The 16,094-nt window shown below is 46.9% G+C and overlaps 1 protein-coding gene across 2 annotated transcripts in view; it reads right to left on the minus strand.

The window, feature by feature from the left end:
* Nucleotides 1–2,225: 2,225 nt before the first annotated feature.
* The window catches only part of BRPF3 (bromodomain and PHD finger containing 3), a 34,609-nt gene continuing 20,740 nt past the window's right edge, over nt 2,226–16,094 (minus strand). For both annotated transcript variants that reach the window (XM_006050393.4, XM_006050394.4), the window contains exons 10-13: nt 12,733–12,830; nt 9,557–9,654; nt 5,775–5,929; nt 2,226–4,516 (exon numbers count right to left, since the gene is read on the minus strand). In XM_006050393.4, coding sequence (XP_006050455.3) covers nt 4,333–4,516; nt 5,775–5,929; nt 9,557–9,654; nt 12,733–12,830 — 535 coding nt within the window. In that variant the 3' untranslated portion in view covers nt 2,226–4,332. The remainder of the gene's footprint in view (nt 4,517–5,774; nt 5,930–9,556; nt 9,655–12,732; nt 12,831–16,094) is intronic.

Here is a 16,094-nt window from a genome sequence, read left to right on the forward strand (position 1 = left end):
TTCACACTCAAGTGTTAATGGCAACCGTGGCATTAACGAAAGCGACCAAGCTGACCAGGGTCTTGGCAAATGCCTTTAATATTTTTTAACTTGTTAGGAAAGAAGAGACTTTCTCTACCTAGTCAGAGTGCCCTCACAAGCTCCAGTATTGTATTTCAGATTTGAGGCTATGAATTTTAATCATAGCATTGATAAAAATAAATCAAGGCAACTTCTACTCACCTCAAGGGCTCTGAAAATGTGTGCATGGAGAGAGCAAAGTGCTGGGTTCTGGTCCAGCGCGGCCTTTTCCTGCTCTGTGATGCTGAGCACAGCTGACCTGCCTCTCTCCGTGAAATGAGTTGTTGGGGGGTGTGGGGTGTGTGGCTAGATGCCTCTTAGGGCTCAACACTGTCTGCGTGAGGCCCTCCCTCTTTGGGGACTGGATCCCTCTGAAGGCACTGTCTCCAACCTGTCCCCCAGCCCCAGTCTCTAGATACAAGGGGCTTTTCTGCACTCTGTCCTCCCCACCCTCTCCTTGACCATTCTCCTAACTACCCTGATGGGCTTCAGTGACCACACATTTCTGTCACCTGCTCCTATGTTCCTAGGGAACTCCAAGTCCAGTTCCACTTGTTTGCTGGGGGTTTTTCTCAGATGTCCCACAGGCAACATAAACTCATCAAAACCTACTCTTCCTTCCTCCTCACCCGCAAACCCACTGCTGGTCACTCCAGCCACACAATGACCCTGCATAACACTCCTTTTTGACTCTGATTATCAGTCTAATTAGTCACCAAGTTTTAATCAAGTTTCCTCCCTATTCAAATCTTTCAATGGCTGCTGCCACCTACCATGTACTACTGCCTCACCCGGGCTTCAGGGTCCTCTATTACATCAGTCTCAGAGAGGTCTAGCACCATGCATGAGATCACACAGCAAGTCAGTGACAAGGCTGTTAATCCCAACACAAGGCCTCACTCCCTAAGGGGATGGCAGTTATTGGAGCTGGAATACACACCAAACCTCCCAGAGGCCACCATTTGTTTAAATTGCTTCATCTGTTTACAGTGACTTCCTTTTTATCCCCCATGTTTAGATTCTACTCATCTGGTCATTTTTATTTGCATATGTTTTATAGGGTGAGCTTGTAATCTCTCTCTAAATTGCTTTTATAATTCAAAATAAAAATTTATGTATAGGTATTTTTAACCCCAATTTTCAAGGCTTGAATTAATTGTTTCATTCTTCTGGAACCATTTTGAGAGTTGTCTGCAACATTTATAAATCAGGTTGTTAAGCATCCTGCACCCTAACATGTAATACAGGAGCTATCAGTACATTATAGATATTTTGTTAATGTTATACCAGAGTGAGAACCTTTATACTTTAGTGACTTCAATGATAAGAATTTCTAAAGTCCTGTGGAGGAGGTGACTCCTGTATCCTCCAGCCACACACTGAGACACGTAACTCGCAGCTGAGCAGAGCAGCCAGGCAGAACCAGAGGGAAAAACTATCCTAGGCCCAAAAACAGAGCAGTTGGCCCCAGGGAATACTCCTGCTTCTGCTCAAGAAACTGCTTTCCAGAAATGGTGGAGCCAGAGCCACAGAGAGAGGAAGGAGGTACAGAATAGGCCAGCATAGCCAGATCCTTGTCCCAGGATTCTGCCATCGTTTCTTGGCTGGCTGATTTTGGATAAGTCTTTTAATTTTGCTGGTCTGTTTCCTTGTCTGCAAAATGAAGACTGGGTAAGCTCAAGGTTCCCTTCTAGTTGTAAAAGTTACCAGAATCATGTTCTGCCTCTCTGAGTCCTGGCTCGCCCTCTATTAAGAGGGACAGCAACAATGACACAGGAGGTGGGAACAGCCTAGAGTCTCTAATTCTGCAAGCCTGGTGAACAGGTGCCTGGTTTGTCCTGCTGAATGTGGAGCACATGCTCCTGAAGGAATGTGGCCACAGGGCAGCTGAGGTGTGGGAGGCAGGCTGGACCTTCCACAACTCCCAAAAGGCAGCACTGCTAGGGAGGAAAACATCAGAAGCCATCCTCGCACCTCTTCCAGGGGTCCGAGAGACAGACAGACAAGCAGACAGACAGAGTACTCTCCAGCTGGGAGTCTGCAATGGCTAGGCAACCCCATTCTTAATGCAACCATTGATGGCCCTGGCCTCCTGAGGAGGGAGAGGGCTGCAGAGATTAGGAGAAGGGCAGGCCCCACTGACAACCATAAACAGACACAGCGGCTGCTGCCCATTAGAACATTTATTTCTCAGAGAGAAAATAAGTTTAAGACAGTCATATTATAGTAGGTAAAATTAACTTTTGTATTCTTTACAAGCATAGATTTTTCTCTGTTTATTACCTCTCTTATACCATCTGTTATAAACAATTCTAGAAAGCAAATAAAGTTACTTTCTACAATAAATAGAGCATCGTGTGCTTCACAGCAGACGCGACTGAGACACATAGGCCCCATGCCACAGCAGGATCTGAGCCGTTTCCCGTTCTAAAAGAGCAGTTTTAAAAATGAGACTCAGAGACGGAAAGATTCAAAGAGACTAAGAAAAAGAAAAAAGGAGAGAGAGACTAAGAAAGAGAAAGTGTTGGGAGGAAGAGACACACAGAAAGAGAAAGCCCCAAGATCTTACAACACAGGTTGAGACAAAGGTCACAGAGTCCACAGCCGACCGACTACCTGGGGAGGGGGGACGTGTTGGCTCCTTTAAATAAAACACACTGTGTGCATTTAAAATACTCAGCCACACAACGGAGGACTCCTGTAATGGAAACTACAGGCCTGAATAATTTAGAACAGTATTTTACAATTATATACACTATGTCCTTCCCTAGCCATAGGCATTGTAGTTTTATTATTGTACAAAATCCAAAACCCCGTCCTTTTTTATGTTATAGAGAGTTTTGTTGGTTCCCTTTTAAACTCTGGCTCGTGTCCCAAATGTATAAGAAGTCGTGGCGGTTGGTTGGTTGTATTTTTAAAAAGTCAAGTGCGTAAAAATGGCAGTGATCTCCCCAGTGACTTCATTTTGTCCAAAACTCCCCTATGAAAAATTTAAAACAATTAAAAAGAACGTCAGGTTAAAAATCAACATGGCGATCAGTGGCCGGCAACCTGGCCCTGCAACTTTGGTGCTTAAGAGGTGAAAAGAACATCAGAGAACAGACATCGAAGCCTCTGAAAGTTGTGTTGGTTTGTCAGTCAGCATTCCCCCGTTTCACAGTTTTTTGTTTTCCCTTCTGTTTTTGAGAAGGTAAAGGTGGCGAGGGGGTTGAAGGAAAAGAGGGAAGGGGACAGAGGGTTTGAAAGAAAAGTGCTGCGTTCCCTGGAGTTTGGAGCAGCAGAGGCTGGGCAGGGCAGAGCACAGCACAGGAAGATGCTGGACTATAGGCCCCTCGCCATCCCTGGTGGTAATGAGAGCCTAGAGGCTGCAGGGACAGAAAATGAAAACCCATGAGGAGGCTAGGAGGACGAAAAGAGCAGACCCGGCCAAAGGGCACAGCTTCACAGCCTGCAGAATCCACGTGGACAGATGGCCACGGGCACCGGAAGCCTGGTCTGCTGATGGGAGCCCGCCCAGCCTGAGCCCACCTCTCTGCAAGGCAGAGGCCCGAGGCCCCGCCTCAATCCCAGGGGGCAGCTCTCACAGTCTGGCCTCTGCTGTTTGCCTGTAGCACATATAAGGGGAGGGGAGGTGTGCTGGTGAAGGGGTCACCCAAGTGGTAGCTAGCAGCTGGCCTCAAAGGGAATGAGACATAAAAAGAAAAAAAATCAGTTTGGTGATGGTTTCTGTCAGTTTGGCACAAGAGAAAGCTGGGAAAGGAACACAGGAGAAACAGAGGCTGGGCAGAAGATGGTTCAGGCAAGAGGTAGGAGGAGGGTGATGGAGGGAGAGAGGGTGAGCTCCGTGGGATTCCCGCAGGACCCGAGTGTATCCACAGCACCTCTGGGGTCAGCGTTAGAGCCTCGCTCACCCTGAGGTGTAGTTAGCTGGGAGTGGGTTGGAGGGCACCAGGCACACCCTTGAGCAAGCCCAAGACCTGTTGCTTTCCAGGGCCAGTTTATCTCCGTGGCTGGGCCCAAGCCACACAGCTGTTTCTACTTCTAACTGGTTCGTCAGTGGACCAGCCCTGGGGGAGCTCGGGTGGGAGTTTTTGGCACAGCAGGCCCACCAGGGGAAACACGCAGTTAGTCAAAACTGGGGCCTTGCCCGTGGGGAGGACACAGCCCAGTCCCTGGCCTGCCATGGGAGGGGGAAGCTGCCAGCCGTATGCCCGGCTGGGGCCGGAAGAGGCTTCTCTGTGCCCTGCAGGACGGAGGCAGGGCGGGCCCCCCTTACAGGTAGCTGGAGGTGACGAAGGAGTGGGGCCCCCGCACTCGGCTCAAGTGGATCATCGCGCGGTCGTAGGCCACCTGAACTGACTTGCGGATGCTGGTCTTGCGGCCTTCCAGCATCTTGAGCTTGTCCACAGTGTCTTCCACACCCAGGGGCAGGACTTTGTCCCTCGGAAGCCACTGCCTAAAATATAAGCATAGTAAGAGGCCTGGACCGTAGTGGGTCCCACAGGAGGCTCCTCTGGACCCACTTGCCCATGACCAGCAAAGCCAGGGGGAGGGGACAGGGAGAGGGAGGCAGACTGGGACGCTGTGGGCAGGCGGCCACAAAGGGACTTATTTTGTAGCCAGGCCCTTACTTGGGCCCCAGGACACTTGGCTTAGAAGGTTGCTGGAGGGAAGCCCATGTGCCCCTTGGGAGACTAGCTAAGCCATCTGGAGGGCTCTGAGCCTCGCCCTGCCTTGGGGAGTCAGGCAGCTATGTCGAAGAAGTGGAGCTGATGCCAGGAATCAATGAAATGATTTCTGGTGGGGCCTACACCTGTTGTTTTTAAAAGATCCCTAGGTGAGTTGAACATATGGCTGAGAGCCCAGCCTCTGGAGCCAGATCCTGGTTTATATCCCAGTTCTAGCTATAGATTCTTGGCTTTCTAAGCCTCAGCTTCCTCATCTGCAAAATGGATTGGGAGGGGATTAATGAAAATTTAAATGAGGATCAAATGAAATCACTCATGTAAAGCAATCTGCATAAGGACATGGAGTAAATGCTCGACAGATGATAGTTATTAGCTAGTCCTGCCTCCCCACTCTATAGAAGCAGGGGTGAAGGAATCCTCCTGCTGGCCTTTTTAAACCAAGAGCAGACAAGCCCCTTGAAGTACGTTCTGCACTTCCCACAACTCCTCACCCACCCAGGACTGAGACACGCATTCCCGCAGCCACTGGGAGCAGTGGCAGATTATAGGCTCTCAAGTGAGTCTCTCTCCAGGAATCACCCCCACCAGGGACAGCCAGCATTCAAGGCCTGGTTGATGTTGGGGTACAGGGGCACAGCCCCCATTTCTAACATCTCTAATGAGCTCAAACAGATCAGCTGTGGCCTCTGGCTGCACTCCTCACCCTTCATGCCCACAGCTCTTCCCAAGAAGCGTCCTAACACAAATCTCCATCTCAGAGTGCTTCTCAGAGACTGATATACCAAACCCCTCAGTTACCATTAACACTATTCATCACTGTTATTCCTAACACTAAATTACTACTATCATGGCAAATGCAGAGACTAGCTGCTGGCAGGTAACCTTTTGCTTTCAACTGAGCACAGAGGCAGAGTGGCTGAGTCCACAGCCCTGTGTACCCCCAGCACATCAGCATTAAAACAGCATCCCAGTCAGGCTCCCCAGCCTGCGTCCTGGCGCACCCTCCCAGCGGCAGCACACACTCACCAGGTGCGTTTGTTGTCAAAGAAGAGGACAAGGAAGAGCTTCTCTCCAGCCTCGGCCTGTTTCTGCTCGCCCAGCTTCAGCACATCCAGGGGGGGAACAGGGATGGGGACACCATTGTGCAGGAGGCCCTCCCGGGGCATCTTGGGGTCGATGATCTGAAAGCAGAGGGGAGAGGATTCAGCAAGGGGCGGACAGGGTGAACCGTGCAGCCTGCTGCAGGACTAAGCACTGAGCCATCCTACACCAGAGCTATGCAGCAGACTGGCCCTGCCTGACTCGGTGAGGGAGGGGCTGACCTCTTCCAATGACCCTCAGTACCCCAAACGTAAATCTCGACTCCGTTTCCCCAGACACCGTTCTAATCCTTCAGCTCCTTCCAATAAGAAAGCTTGCGCCATCAACTCTCAGGCCCCAAAGCTGAAAGAGAAGTCTGGGAAGCCAGGGTCGGGGATTATCAGAAGTGAGTGGGCTGTCTCTGACGTCCAGGTCAGATAGATAAACGCGTTCCTCCCAATGTCCCTTAAGGGAGAGGCGTCGAGGTCATTTATTTTCCTGCCAATTTCCCTTTAGAACCTGTATAATTCATTTCAAACTCTCAGGGGCCTTCCTAGACACCATGGCTGTGAAAAAGGTTTTGCCTCAGCTAGAGGGTCCACCCCCTCGGTTTCACCTAAACATATTTTCTGGTTACCCACCACCTTCCTGTCTATTATCCTTCTGGTGTGTAGACCAGATACAACTTTAACATCCCATGGTAAGATCAGAGAGAAGCCAAGAGACTGAGCTTGGACGGCTGCTGGAGAAGGGAGAATGGCTGGAAACACGGGCCAACGGAAGAATCAGTCCTTGATGCTGCATGCTCCATAGGGGCAGGGGCTCAACAAAAGGCCTGGTGGCATCAACACAACAATAACTCGCCAGTCTACGAGTACTGACACTTACTGAAGCTCCTAGTTAGTTGCATACCATCTTATTTCATTCTCTTGCTAATGCTGAGAAGTCTGCTGACAAGTATTAGCCTACAGAGGAAAATGCCAAGCACAGAAGGATGCAGCTGGCTGGGACAAAAACCAGGCACCTGGACTTGGGGCTTGACTGCCCACCACCTCTTGCACAGCCCCTGCTATGGCTGATAGTCTCTGTGCACCAAGGCCAGGGAGACTTGGAAACTTACCAAGGAAGCAGCTTTCCCCAGAGATGGAAAAATCGTAATTCCTATACCCTGTCCCAGGGGACCTCTTCTCATAATAATAAATTGCTCTATTTACTTCTGGGTGTCTGCCAGCTTCCTTACATCCGTCTCAAGATAAGCAGCTAAAAGCAGGTTCCCTGGTTAAGAGTTTACTCTAAGGAAGAACCAACCCTACCCTGCCCCCAGCTGTGTGATTTGATAAAAACTCTTAACTCCCAGCCTGTCTGTCCCTCCTGGGACTGATGCTAAAGGTCCTGATGGGAACCACCAGACAAGCTCTCCTGAGCTTCCTCAATCACCAACAGTGGGGCTAGTGCCTGGCTGGGAAACTGGGGGCAGACTGTGAAAAATGTCCCCTCCAAGGGCAGAAACAAGATGGGCAAGTCTCCCTCTTAAGGAGAGGTTGCCTCTCTTTTTAAAGAAGACAGAGGCAAATGTACTCCAAAATAATAAATAATGGGCCACACTCACTCAAATGTTTTGCAGATGTAAAGTAACATGGAAATAACGTAAATATGTAATTTTTACAGAAAAACTTTTTTTAAAGAACAAGAACCCCAGAAAATTAAAAACCATAGTCACTATATGTGCAAGTACATATTTAAGTACATAGAGGAAAATGACTGGGAGAATACAAACCAAAATAAAAACAGAGGTTGTATTCAGGTGGTGGGGTTTTCAGGTGGTGGCTGAATTTAATTGCAAAATAAAATTACAATTAAGAAGATAATTAAAAAGGAAAAAAAGAGACTAGTTTTAGACTGACTTGTTTTGGGAGATTTAAAAAGATAAAACCAAACCTGCATAGCCTTAATCTCTTCTTCAACAACTAACCTGGGGGTCTCACAGAGGGGAGCCTGTGAGGGCAGCCCCAGCCCAACCCTCCCTGGCGCTGGGTCACAGTGTGGATTTCCCTCCTGCCCCTGCTAAGGAGAGGGGAGGCTGGCAGCATGGGTTCCGATATGACTCCAGCAAGAGGTATAACCTCTGGGAGCTACAGTTTCCTCACAAGTAGAAAAAAGATCAGAGTTCTTGCACTCTTTACCTGAAGAAGCTGCTGAGACCAGAAAGAGTCATAGACACAAATGAGCAAGGAAAGGCTCAGAGCTCTGTGTGCACACACAGGCTGGCAGGGTGGTTCTCAGCTCCCACTACAGATCATTGGAGACGTTTTTTAAAAAAAAAAATTCATGCTTGGGTCTGGTTTCAGAGTCTAATATGGTACTTCTGAGATGGGGCCTCAGTATCTGCATTGTTTAAAAAATTCCCCGAGATGATTCTGCTATGTCTCAAAGGTTAGAATCAGTATTTATCAGGGCCAGATGGACATGACCTTCCCAATCAAGGTGGTAAAAATAGAACTTTTAGCTACTATTGGTGGGCATATAAACTGGAAAGTGAAAGTGTCAGTCGCTCTGCTGCTGTTGCTGCTGCTGCTAAGGCGCTTTAGTTGTGTCCAACTTTGTGAGACCCCATAGACGGCAGCCCACCAGACTGCTCTGTTCATGAGATTCTCCAGGCAAGAATACTGGAGTTGGGTAGCCATTCCCTTCTCCAGGGTATGGAACCTGGGTCCCCTACATTGCATGCAGATTCTCTGCCGAGCCACCAGGGAAGCCCCATATAAACTGGGGTTGCCCCTAACTTTCTAAGGGGCAACTTGGCAATCTGCATCAGAATTTTGCATATGCCCCAAAGAAGACATTCCTAAGAGTTCTTCACTGTAAAGAAATAATCATAGACGTGCACAAATGTTAAACTACAATGATGCTTACCGCTGGCTGTTTGTCATTGTGAAACATTCAAAATGATCTAAATGACTGACAAGAGAATGGTTAAAATAAGGTACATGCATACAACTGAAGATGACGCAGCCATGACAGTGATGCCGATAAAGAATGTTTGATGGCATGAGACACGCGCGCTCATGGTGTGCTGTTAAATGAAGGGGAGGTTAAACAGCACATGGTCTAATATTTATGCATTAAACAACAACAAAAAAACAGGGCTGAGGGTATACATCAAGAGGTAATCTCTGAACAGATGGGACTGTGGGTGATTTTGAACTCAGTGGCTCAAAACACAGGCTCAAACAGTGGCTCAAAAACAGGCTTTGACATCACCCATTGTCAAATTCCAACCCTGCCACTTAAAAGCTAGATGACCATGGGTAACAGATCTTCAGTGTTTTCCCCTACAAAATGAGAATAATCATACCTTTCTCCATATTTCAAGGACTTAGCATGACAGACGTTTAGCCAAACAGCTAAGCATTATTAGCAGATTTTATAATTCTCTACGAGCACATATAACTTTTATGCATAATAATAATTTTTCCATTTAGCAAATAAATATATTCTATTAAAACCCTGAGAGCCCTAGCCTCTGTGTGCATACTGTAACCTATTTTAAGTACCCTAAGCCTAGCTGGTGTGACCCACCCAGGCTGGGATAAAACCTCCCTCCCTTCTGCAGCTAAAGGCACCCTGACTCCCAAACACACTGCTGGCTTGATCCAATCAGATAAGCCCTCAAGGCAAGGTAGGGGCCAGAACCCCCCAGGGGAGGGAGAATGGAAGGGCAGACTCACCAAGGCAGGGTAGGAGGGGTAACCTCGGCACTTGGCCCACACCAGCTCCAGGGGCTCCAGGTCTCCGCGGTCTTCAAAGGGCATCAGGAGGCTTCTGCCTGGGGTGGGGGAGGGGAGGAGACAGGCGGGCTTGGAAGAGTGCCCAGGAGGTCTGCCTGGGGCCTCCATTTGACTGGAGCAGTCCAGGAATGAGTCAACAACATCCCCTCCACCCTTCCTCTTCCCTACCCTCTCCTGAGTTCTTAAGACTAGATTCTGAAAGAAAGTGAAGTCGCTCAGTTGTGTCCGACTCTTTGTGACCCCATGGACGGCAGCCTACCAGGCTCCACGATCCATGGGATTTTCCAGGCAAGAATACTGGAGTGGGCTGCCATTTCCTTCTCCAGGGGATCTTCCCAACCCAGGGACTGAACCCGGGTCTCCTGCGTTGCAGACAGACGCTTTACCGTCTGAGCCAAGACTAGATTAGGCGTCAGCAAACTTGGTCTTTAAAAGGTCAAATAGTACATATTTTAGGTTTTATGTGCTACATGTCTCCACTGCAGCTACTCAACTGCTGTTGTATCAGGAAAGCGGTCACAGGTAATTCCTAAATGAATGAGCATTGCTGTGTCCCCATAAAACAATTTCTGGACACTGAAATTTGAACTTTATATAAATTTTTGTATTTCAAAATATTAATATCATTCTTCTTTTGATTTTCAATCATTTGAAAAAAAATGTAAAAACCACTCTTAGCTCATGAAAGTGAAAGCGTTAGTCACTCAGTCGCGTCCAACTCTTTGTGACTCCATGAACTGTAGCCCACCAGGCTCCTCTGTCCATAGAATTCTCCAGGCAAGAATACTGGAGTGGGTTGTCATTTCCTTCTCCAGGGAATCTTCCCGACCCAGGGATGGAGCCTGGGTCTCCCATATTGCAGGCAGATTTTTACCAAGTGGGCCAACAGGCAACAGGTTACAGTTTGCTGACCTCTAAACTAGAACCCTAGGTTGATGTTCCTTGAAAAAATATAACTGCTTCATTACCAGGAATACAGACTATAAGGCAGCTTGGCAAAGCCACAGACTGCTCTCTGGGCCTCCCTGACTGGTGGGCCTCCGGATGACAGCTTCATGGTAAAAGATCCCTAGGACAAACATCCCAGAAAAACTAGCTGCTAAATGAGTTCTTTTCTGACAGGGCCACACCTGGCTACAGGTCACCTTGCTGCACAGCACTCAGCAGAGGCTCTCTCTGTGCCTGTTTTGTCAGAATCTTGCACAGGTCCTGGGGCAGGCACATGTCTTCAGGTTTCTTTGTTCTCCACCTAACGCACTAGCACACGATGGGTCCTTCACAAACATCTCTGAACACAAAGAGGAACCTCCCTTCCCCTTCCCAGCCTATAAACTAGCAATGGTGAGGGGACCACACTCGACTAAGGAAAAATGCCCAAATTCCACAGAGTAGAAATTATGTTCCTAAGGAAACAGTACCTCCCATGTTTATAATTTTTTAAAAAATGTATCACTGGTAATGAGGTCTTGTTTTTTACCTACTGAATCAATAGCAATAACCACGGAAAGATAAAATCCAGCATGATTGAAGAGTCAGGCTGCGGGGACACTGGTGCAATCATATACTGCTGAGGAAATTGGGGACCAGTCTAATCCTTTCACAATATAATCTGGTGGCAAGTCTCAAGAGCCATAAAAAAAAGTATGAACCATCTGTTCCAGTAAATGCTTTCCCTGGGAATTTGTTCTTAGAAAAATAACTTTTAAAATGACTGAGAGGCATTTGGACAAAAATATGGGTTCACTGCATTATGTATAGTGTTAAAAGTTGGAAATAACCAAATGTCTAACAATAACAAGTAAGTAAATGATACTGCATTGACTGGAAAGTTAACATTGAAAAAACAAAAATATGAAAGAGCATGAGTTCTGCTTTAGCATTGTGTTAAAAATGTGCCTGAAATAAATGGAAGGCAACGTAGAGAAATGAAGACAATGGTGTTAAGGTGATGGAACAGCAAAAGGTTGGTTTCCTTTTTAAATCTCCTTTGGCATCATTTTAATAATTACGTGGTTCTTAAAATAAGAATAAAATGTCACAGAAGCACAAAGTACATGCCAAATCCATTCCCAGTTATGCATTAGATGCTGTACAAGTTAATCCAGACATGAGCCCTGCCTTCTAGGCACTGACAGTCAGACAGCAAGGAAATATGCAGGCATGCATTCATCAACACACATATGAAAAAAGAAATGGATGCTAAGGGAAAATAAAGCAGTTAGGAATAGGAAATAGGGGAAGAGAAGCCCTGAAGCCTGTATGTTAGACGGAAGCTTCAAAGAAAGGGCATCCAGAGTGCACGCCCTCCACGGGATGGCTGGACACAGCTGTGCTCAGAGGACAGCTGGCCTGCACCCGCCCCACCTGAGCACCACCTAGTCCTCTCCTTTGGCTCCGCCCTGCCCTTCATTCCCTCAGGCCCAGGAGATGACATCCAAGTACTATACTGTTTGGACCTGCTGGAATAGACTCTCTCATGGGGAGAGGGGTGGAAGCACTGGATCACATGAAATTACAAGATTATGTGTGAAATTCAGTAACATGGAGCAGACTGGAAATATCTGTCAAGAATACAAATGCATACTTCCTTCAACACAGCAAGAGTATATCTGTAGATATACTCCCCAGGGATATGAAATGAGCTTTGTACCTGGTTGCTCACTGCAACACTGACTACGACAACTACATGAAAACAATCTAAACGTCCATCTGCAGAAGGCCGGCTGAGTACGCAACAGCACTCCTATGTAGTGGGGCATTAGGCAGCCAATGAAAAGCACAGAAGAATCTCCAACATATATTATTAACTGAAAAAAGGCATGGTTCAGAGGAATGTGCATGTTAGGCTTCCCTGCTCACTCTTGAATATATGCACAAGTTTTTGGCTTGTGTACGTGTGGATTACACCTGGAAAGACACAAAAGAAACCACTAAACACTGGCTCGTTCTGACTTTTTTCACCAAAGCATGTGTCACTTATTCAAAATAAGATGAATTATTTAAGAGGAAGGGGACATCTCCCTGCCCAGTGTCCCCGGGTCTGGAGGAGTTCAGGTCTGGCTGTGGCTCTTCGGAAGGCCTGGCTCCCCCAGATGCACCTGCACAGCACTCCTTACCTGAGCTGTTGTAGTCGGAGTCTCCATTCACACCTTCCAGGAAGGGTACTCGAGACAGGGCTGGCTTCCCTCGGCTGCGTTTGGGAGGTGTCCGACCACTGCATATAGGGAGGGAGAGGAAAGTGAAATGAGCAATTTAAATGACTAACACATCCACTTCTGCTGTCCCATCTCTGCTAGGGGCAGAGTTGCAACAACTCTTCAAGGAGAATGGTTTCTCACCTTCCCCTAAAAATTCACACAAACCCATGACATACTTCTTGACCAAAATGTTCCCACGAGGCTTAAGGAAACATTTCACCCATGTGGAAGGACTGAACTTGGAAAGCGAAGCCTGCTCCCCTGCCCAGGGACACTGGGTTTCACCCAGAGGGTAGGTCACCTCAGGCACTTGTCAATCCTTCCACAGTCTAAGCAGTCTGGCCATGAGGAGGGCCTGTTCTCATATCCGCCCAGAATCCTTTACTCTGTGGTTCACATAGCTTGTTTAAGAAACCAATTTCTTTTTGAGGTACAAAAATCTGCCTCATTCCCAAATTTTCTATAATGGACATGCCTTACTTCTTTAATTAGGAAAGACATTTTTAAATTGGAAAAACAATCCACTTCTCACTTCTACTTTATGTGTGTGAAGTTTTTCTTAGACAGAGATGGATTTTTTTTAACTAGCAAGCAGACGGGTTTTTTTTTTTTTATATGGTTATTGCAAGGAGAAAAAAAATCATATATTAGATAAAGACTAGATGGTAACAGGCAAAAATGAGACTAGTAATACAAGAATAATGATATAACTGGAGGGAACCCACATAGGCACTAGTATTTTTAAATTGCTTCCAATGCAATTTCTAATGTACACCATAGTTAGAAGCCTTTGGGCAAGAATGATGTGGCTATGGTATTTTTTTCCAATCAAACTTTAAAAACTATTACTGCTATATGCTTCTGCTGCTAAGTCGCTTCAGTTGTGTCCGACTCTGTGTGACCCCATAGATGGCAGCCCACCAGGCTCTGCCATCCCTGGGATTCTCCAGGCAAGAGCACTGGAGTGGGTTGCCATTGCCTTCTCTGGTTACTGCTATATAATTATTCCAATAACAAAAATGCTTAAAAGACAGGCCAACAACCTGTAGCAGAGCAGAACTGCTTAAGAAACCTCTAGTAGGATAAGAAGAGGTTGAGATTAAGACTGGTTGGAGAGTAGAGTGCTCTTGTTTTACTGAATCATAACTGACTTTATCACGGTCTTACACAGAAAACCCAGCACAACCAGAACCTAATCAATCATAATCCTTCACTAACTAGCAGGTTGGGAGCTTTCTTCCTGCTGGTCAGGACCTGTTGGGGAAAAAACAAAAGAACACCCAGTTCATATTCAGGATTCAGTTCCCATGCACCCTACAAAAATCTGTCACTGGGCTTAGAGAATCTGAGTCCCTATAAAAATGTAAGAAATGGCAGTTCTATTAGGAAAGCCTCTCCAAGTTTACATCATGGATCTGGGGAGACACCTCCAAATACAACAGAGGAAGTTGCAACCAAGTGGCTGTGAGAGAAACTCTGGAGCCAGACTACCTGGGTTCAGAATCTGACTCTTCTACTCATTCATTCTGTTACCCTGAGCAAGTTAGTTAACCTCTCTGAGGCTTGTGTTCCCCATGTGATAGTATGAGGATTTAATGGGTTAATGTACAGAAAGCACTCAGTGCAGCACACACTAAGTACTCAATAAATAGCAGGTATATAGTAAATATTGTTGTATGTGCAGGCTCAGCCCCTAAGTTGTATCCAACTCTTTGTGACTCCATGCACCAGGCTCCATAGGAGAGCCTTCTTCTCCAGGCAAGAATGCTGGAGTGGGTTGCCATTTCCTCCCGCAGAGGATCTTCTCTACCCAGAGATGGAACCGAAGTTTCCTGCACCTCCTGCATTGGCAGGCCGATTCTTTACTACTGGGCCATCTGGGGAGCCCAAATATTATTACATAAAAGGCACTGAATTTTAATGTCTCACTTTAATATTATAAATTACTAATGTTATACTATAGGAGGATGAGCTCTGAGAAGGATGAGCTCAATGGGATAGGATACAACACCAAAACTAGATCCCTATTTTCTTGTTTCACAGAAAAAAGCACAAGTGACTCAATCATGGCTGGCATTTCAACCCTCTCTCCAAGTTACCCAGGCCTAAGCAGACAGCCCAATCTATAAGTATTTTGTTTACTGGTTTAACATTTATCTCTCCTTTCTACAAGATAAACTCCATGAGAACAGACATCTTATCAGGGCTTAGAACAGTGCCTGGCTCAATTAATAATTGAGCAAAGGACCCACAGAAAAGAGGGCAGCTCCAACCTGCTCAGAAAATCATTAGAAAAGATAAACGCAGAGACAGGAGGGGAAGGGGATGGGATTAGTAACCAGAAAGTCTTTCAGGGTTCTTTATCCTGCAATCATATGATTCCAGTCTAATTAATAAGGAAATCTTCCTTTATGTACTTACCACCACAGTGTTAAGGAGGGAGGAGAGAAGGGAGGGAGAGAGAGAGAAAGACAGACAGAAAAAATTCTGTGGTTTATGTTCTAAATCTCCTGTTTCAAACCCTGAAATTCTACTGAGAACCACTGAGTTAAAGAGGAAATGCCTTCCAAGGACATTGTTTTCACGGTAAGCAGGAACCCAGAGATACTGGTGGCTTTGGTATGTTCTGCAGAAAGGCAAGCAGTGTGAACAGGCAGGCTAGCCAGAGCTGGCCTGGCTTGCTCCTCTGGCTCACAGCTGGGAAGAGTGCCCTTGTGGAGGGAGGAGCCCAACACACCTTCTACTTTTAGTCATGGGCTAAGCGGGGACAGCGTGATAACCCAACTCCTACCCCAATGAATTGAGTTTCCAGGCACCCTATCTTTGAAAGGAGTCAGGAATTTCAACCCAGGACCAGGCTAGCAGCACCCTGTAAGATTCTGAAACCTCTGCCTCTTCTCTATGCCTAGGAACTGTGTTTACCCATCCACTCCCCTTTTTACTCTAGGGCTGCAACAAGGAGAGAGAAAGCTAGGACATATCTGAGGCTTTGTGGGGAAAATCTCAAAAGACCCACTGAAAGCTGGGCCTTACTGTGGTGGGGGAGCAGCCCAGGCCAAAGGGGCAGCGCCAGGGTAAAGTTGAGAACCCAACAGAACCTACACCCAGCCTGCCTTGGAGGCAATTCAAACAAAGACACAGAGTTTTCTGGTGCTGTCCTGGGATCTCTTCCCCCTACTCTGAAACCAGGATCCACCCAGTCACCATGTGGAGGGACCACAAGGTCAGCCTTCAGGATAAGTCATTTTCCCTTTGTGGCACCAAGAGTCTCCCATTTCCAA

This window comes from Bubalus bubalis, chromosome 2 (assembly GCF_019923935.1).
Source record: "Bubalus bubalis isolate 160015118507 breed Murrah chromosome 2, NDDB_SH_1, whole genome shotgun sequence".
NCBI lineage: Eukaryota > Metazoa > Chordata > Mammalia > Artiodactyla > Bovidae > Bubalus > Bubalus bubalis.